The following is a 4,730-nucleotide window of genomic DNA, read 5'->3' as shown; positions in this document are numbered from 1 at the left end:
TTTTTTTTTTTAAATACCTTGAAATGCTGTTCTGCTTTGTTTAACAATTCATTCGTCTCAGCACTACAATCTTGTGTTATCCTTGGGTCTGTTAAAATATTATCATGAGATCCAATTATGTTAGCTGTATTATCATCCATCGTATTATATAAATAAATAAATAAATAAATATATATATATATATATATATATGTATGATTATTAGATAAATTGAACTGATTATTTATCTATTTATCTATTTATTTATTTGTTTATTTATTTATTTGTTTATTTATTTGTTTATTTATTTATTTGTTTATTTATTTGTTTATTTGTTTGTTTATTTATTTGCTTATTTGTTTGTTTATTTTCTTTTTTAAATCTGTTTATTACTCTTATATTTGTTTTAATATATATCCATACATATGCGAAACAAAATACTTTGGATATGTGATTCGCATGGAACTATGGATTTATATTAATCTTTAAGAAAAACGAATTTTTTGTTCAACAAAAAAAATAAAATGTAAAAACATATAAAAATAAATATATATGTTATATATATATATATATATTTATATATATATTATGTTATATATTTATTAAATACTTTTTACAAAAAGTATTATAATTTTATAAAACGAAACAAATTATTGTTATCTTATTCTTCTTTTTAAAAAAATAAATATAATTCAAATGTATATAATATTATTATATATTGTTATATTTAAATAAACCATATGAATAAGATGTAACATACATTAATTAATATATTATCACATTTATTTATTTGTTCATATATTTATTAATTTTTTTTTATATTATATATTTCATCATTTCTTATATGATAAATTTATAAATACATAATAATTGCCCATTAAAAAAAAAATATATGCATATTATATAAATATATATATATGATATGATATATATATATATATATATATATATAATATATGTTATAAAGTGTGCTCACATATATAAATATATATATATATATATATATATATATATATATATATATATATACATAAATATAATATTATGTGTATATTATTTAATATTATTTTTTTTTTTTTTTTTTTTTTTTTTTTTTTTTAATTCATACCAATGTTAAGATGAATACAGATTCTCTTATAAGAATATTGTTTTGTAAAACATATTGAATATTTTATTTTATCTTTTATGAAGGCACCTTATAATAATTAAATATATAAATTTATAATTATTATTATAATTAAGTATTATTATAATTAAATATATAAATTTATAATTATTATTATAATTAAGTATTATTATAATTAAATATATAAATTTATAATTATTATTATTATAATTAAGTATTATTATAATTAAGTATTATTATTGTATAATTAAATATATGTTTATATAATTATAAAAAAAAAAATACAATGAAGATAAGATCTGTGAATTTGTTAAGAATATGCTTTCTATACATCTTAAAGTGTATGATAAATTAAATTATATTAATAAATTAACATTGTGTCATGGTTATAATATTATTTATAAAAAGAACTACAGCTCAGGATCTGAATATTCTTCAAACATAAGTCGCATATTTTATCATCTTAATGAAAAATTAAAAAATGTAACAGAACAATTAAGAAGAAAACATGAGGACAGAAATAAAAAAGAGAAAGACAAAAATAATAATATTAAAGTAAATATAATAAATAAATCAGAAAGATATATAAAAAATGAAAATGTTAATGATGTAAAGGATAATGAGCAAATAAGTTATATCAAGGATCCTTTTGAAATGGATATTATGTATGAATGTTCAAAAGAAAAAAAATTAATATATATATATAAGCAATATGATAAAATAATTTGTAAAATAAATTATGATAAAATGATGGGAAGAGATTTATCTTATTGTATGAATATACTTTCAAAAATAAAATATTTTAAAGATCATATTTTTTGGTATAAAGCATCGAATAAGTTAATAAAAGGGTATATGATTCATAGAATTAATATACAGAGTTATTATATAATAGCTAATGCTTTAAGTAATATACATTTGTTATATGATATAAAAAACAAAAATATCCAATATAAAAATCATAAACAAATATTTAATAAACATATAATGAATCAAAGTATATGTAATAATAAAATTATGAACAATAATTTACAATACCATCAAGTACCATATGAAAATATTAAAAACGAGTCCTCATCACCTTTTCGTTATATATCTTTTAAAGATAAAATTATATTAGAAGATGATAAAAGTATATTAGAAGATGATAAAATTATATTAGAAGATGATAAAAGTATATTAGAAGATGATAAAATTATATTAGAAAATGATAAAAGTAATATTTGTAAGTATCATAATATATATGATCAAATAGCTTATAGATTTATTATAGATATACAAAATATGAATTTGGATAGTATAAGCTGTACGATCAATTTATTTTCCAAAATGAATTTGTTGAAATATAATTTGCTTGGTTATTATTTTGCTGATTATTTTGTTTTATATTTAATTAATCATAATAAAAATAACAACAATAATAATGACAATAATAATGACAATAATAATGACAACAATAATAATGACAACAATAATAATGACAACAATAATAATGACAACCATAATAATAACAATCATTACAACAATAATAATGATAAGAATCACAAAAAATTTATCTCACAAAACAAATCTTCCAGTACCATCTTCTCATACCTTATGAATAAAAACAAATGTGTTGATATATCTCCTAACAAATGTAATATCTCCAAACTTGTTATCATTTTACATTCCTTAGTCAAATCTAATGTTATTCATATAGAATTTTTTTATATCTGTCTTCAATATTTTAATAAATATTTTATTCATCTAAACAATATTGATATATGTAATATATTATATTCCTTCTCTAGGTGTCAACTAGCTATAAAGAGTAATCATACAATTAACAAATTGTGCATGCGTAAAAGAATAACGGATACTTGTTTTCAAAATTTTGTAAATAATATAATAAAAAAATTAAATATATATAATGAATATTATTCTACGAATCAAATAAAAAATATGGAAAATATGTACAATGTATATTATGATTACTTCCATAGGTTAAAAAATAATTTGTTATCATTATCATCACCAACAGATTTTTTCCTTTGTATAAATAATTATGGTAAGCTTGACAAATTGAAATGTTGGAATGTATTAAATAAAATAATAAATCATATAGAGAAAAATGAAAAAATTTTAAATAATTTTACATCTCTACAGATATCATCAATTATATTATCTATATGTAAATTAAAAATAAATTCTTTGAATATTTTTTATGCTTTAAATTATAGAGTTCATTATTTATGGAGATATTTTTCCTTACATAGTATAGCTGATTATTTATATGCTATAAACGAAAGAAATATATATGACGAACAAATATCCTTTTTATTATTTCATCAATTTGTAAGGATAGTTAAGTGGAAGTATTTACAATATATGGAAAATAAATTGTGTATTGGATCCATAAATAATGGCATGTATAAAAATAAAATAAAACAAAATAATCAAGGAATTATATATCTTTTATTATTAAATGTAGAGAATGATGACAAGAACAATAATAATGAAATATTAAAAAAAAAAAGAAAAAAAAAGTTGCATTTATTAAGCGATAGTGATATATCCATGTGTATACGAATTTTTCAATCTTTTTCAAAGTTTGATATTATAAAAAATATAAATATGTTTTTATATTATTATCATATATATTTTCCGTATGATATATCAACAATATGCATAAAATATGACAAATTGGTAAATAAAAACAAAATACTTATGCGTGATATCCTTGAAATGGATATTTTGATGAAACGTAATACATGTAATGATGAAATACAAATAAAAACCACTAATCAAGAAGCTACCATTTGTTGTAATAATAATCAAAATTATAATTATAATTATAATATTTTTAAAAGTGGTAATCATTTTAATTTATATAATAATAAAGAGGGGCAAAATATATACCACAATTTCATGTCCTATCAACAAAACGAACAAGAGGATGATAAACATTTCTGGATGAATTTAAATCTATATCCTAAAAAATCCTTATTATTTTTACATTCATATAAAAAATATATAGATATACTTATGTTATATACACTTCGTACATTTTTCTTTTTAATTTTTCAACATTATCATATTATAACATTAGATAAAAAATGTTTGTTATGTTATTTTATGTTGAGTGTACCACATTTCTTGTGCCCATTTGAACTATATAATAAGAATAATTTATTGGTAAATATTTATAACATAAAATATATGAATAAACATACAAATAATAATCATATGGATAATAATATATATCCATTCAAATTATATTTTAAAAAAAAATTCAAAACTTTTAATATATACATACCAGCATCAGCTTATATACTCTTCGACATATTATACAACATGGAACTTCATAAACTCAACGAAATTACTATAAGACAAATATATACATGTCTATTATGTTTACATTTAAATATAATAAACTTTTGTTATTGTATTCGACCATACCACAACAAAAAAAACAAAAAAAATAATCATGACAATAATAATAATAATAATAATAATAATAATAATACTTTGTTGTTACATAAAGAATTTATATTTCATCTATTATCATTAAATATGTTAAAAAAAATGAATTCATTTCTTGATCATGTTAACCAAAATAGGACCCAACAAAATGAAATTAATTTAA

General features: G+C 17.5%; 2 protein-coding genes across 2 annotated transcripts in view; one reads left to right on the top strand and one right to left on the bottom strand.

Moving 5' to 3' along the window:
* The window catches only part of PRSY57_1017300 (26S proteasome regulatory subunit p55, putative), a gene marked incomplete at both ends in the record, with an annotated part of 1,889 nt that extends 1,749 nt beyond the window's left edge, over window positions 1-140 (bottom strand). The window contains one exon of the mRNA XM_012907762.2: window positions 18-140. Within this exon, the coding sequence (XP_012763216.2) occupies window positions 18-140 (123 nt within the window). The remainder of the gene's footprint in view (window positions 1-17) is intronic.
* Window positions 141-1,423: 1,283 nt separating this feature from the next.
* PRSY57_1017200 (hypothetical protein) overlaps window positions 1,424-4,730 on the top strand; it is a gene marked incomplete at both ends in the record, with an annotated part of 3,645 nt that continues 338 nt past the window's right edge. Inside the window, one exon of the mRNA XM_012907761.2 lies at window positions 1,424-4,730. This exon is cut by the window's right edge and continues 6 nt beyond it. Within this exon, the coding sequence (XP_012763215.2) occupies window positions 1,424-4,730 (3,307 nt within the window).

This window comes from Plasmodium reichenowi, chromosome 10 (genome assembly GCF_001601855.1).
Source record: "Plasmodium reichenowi strain SY57 chromosome 10, whole genome shotgun sequence".
Taxonomy (NCBI): Eukaryota; Apicomplexa; class Aconoidasida; order Haemosporida; family Plasmodiidae; genus Plasmodium; species Plasmodium reichenowi.
Note: the sequence above shows the minus strand (reverse complement) of the source record. Positions and strands in the feature narration are given on the sequence as shown.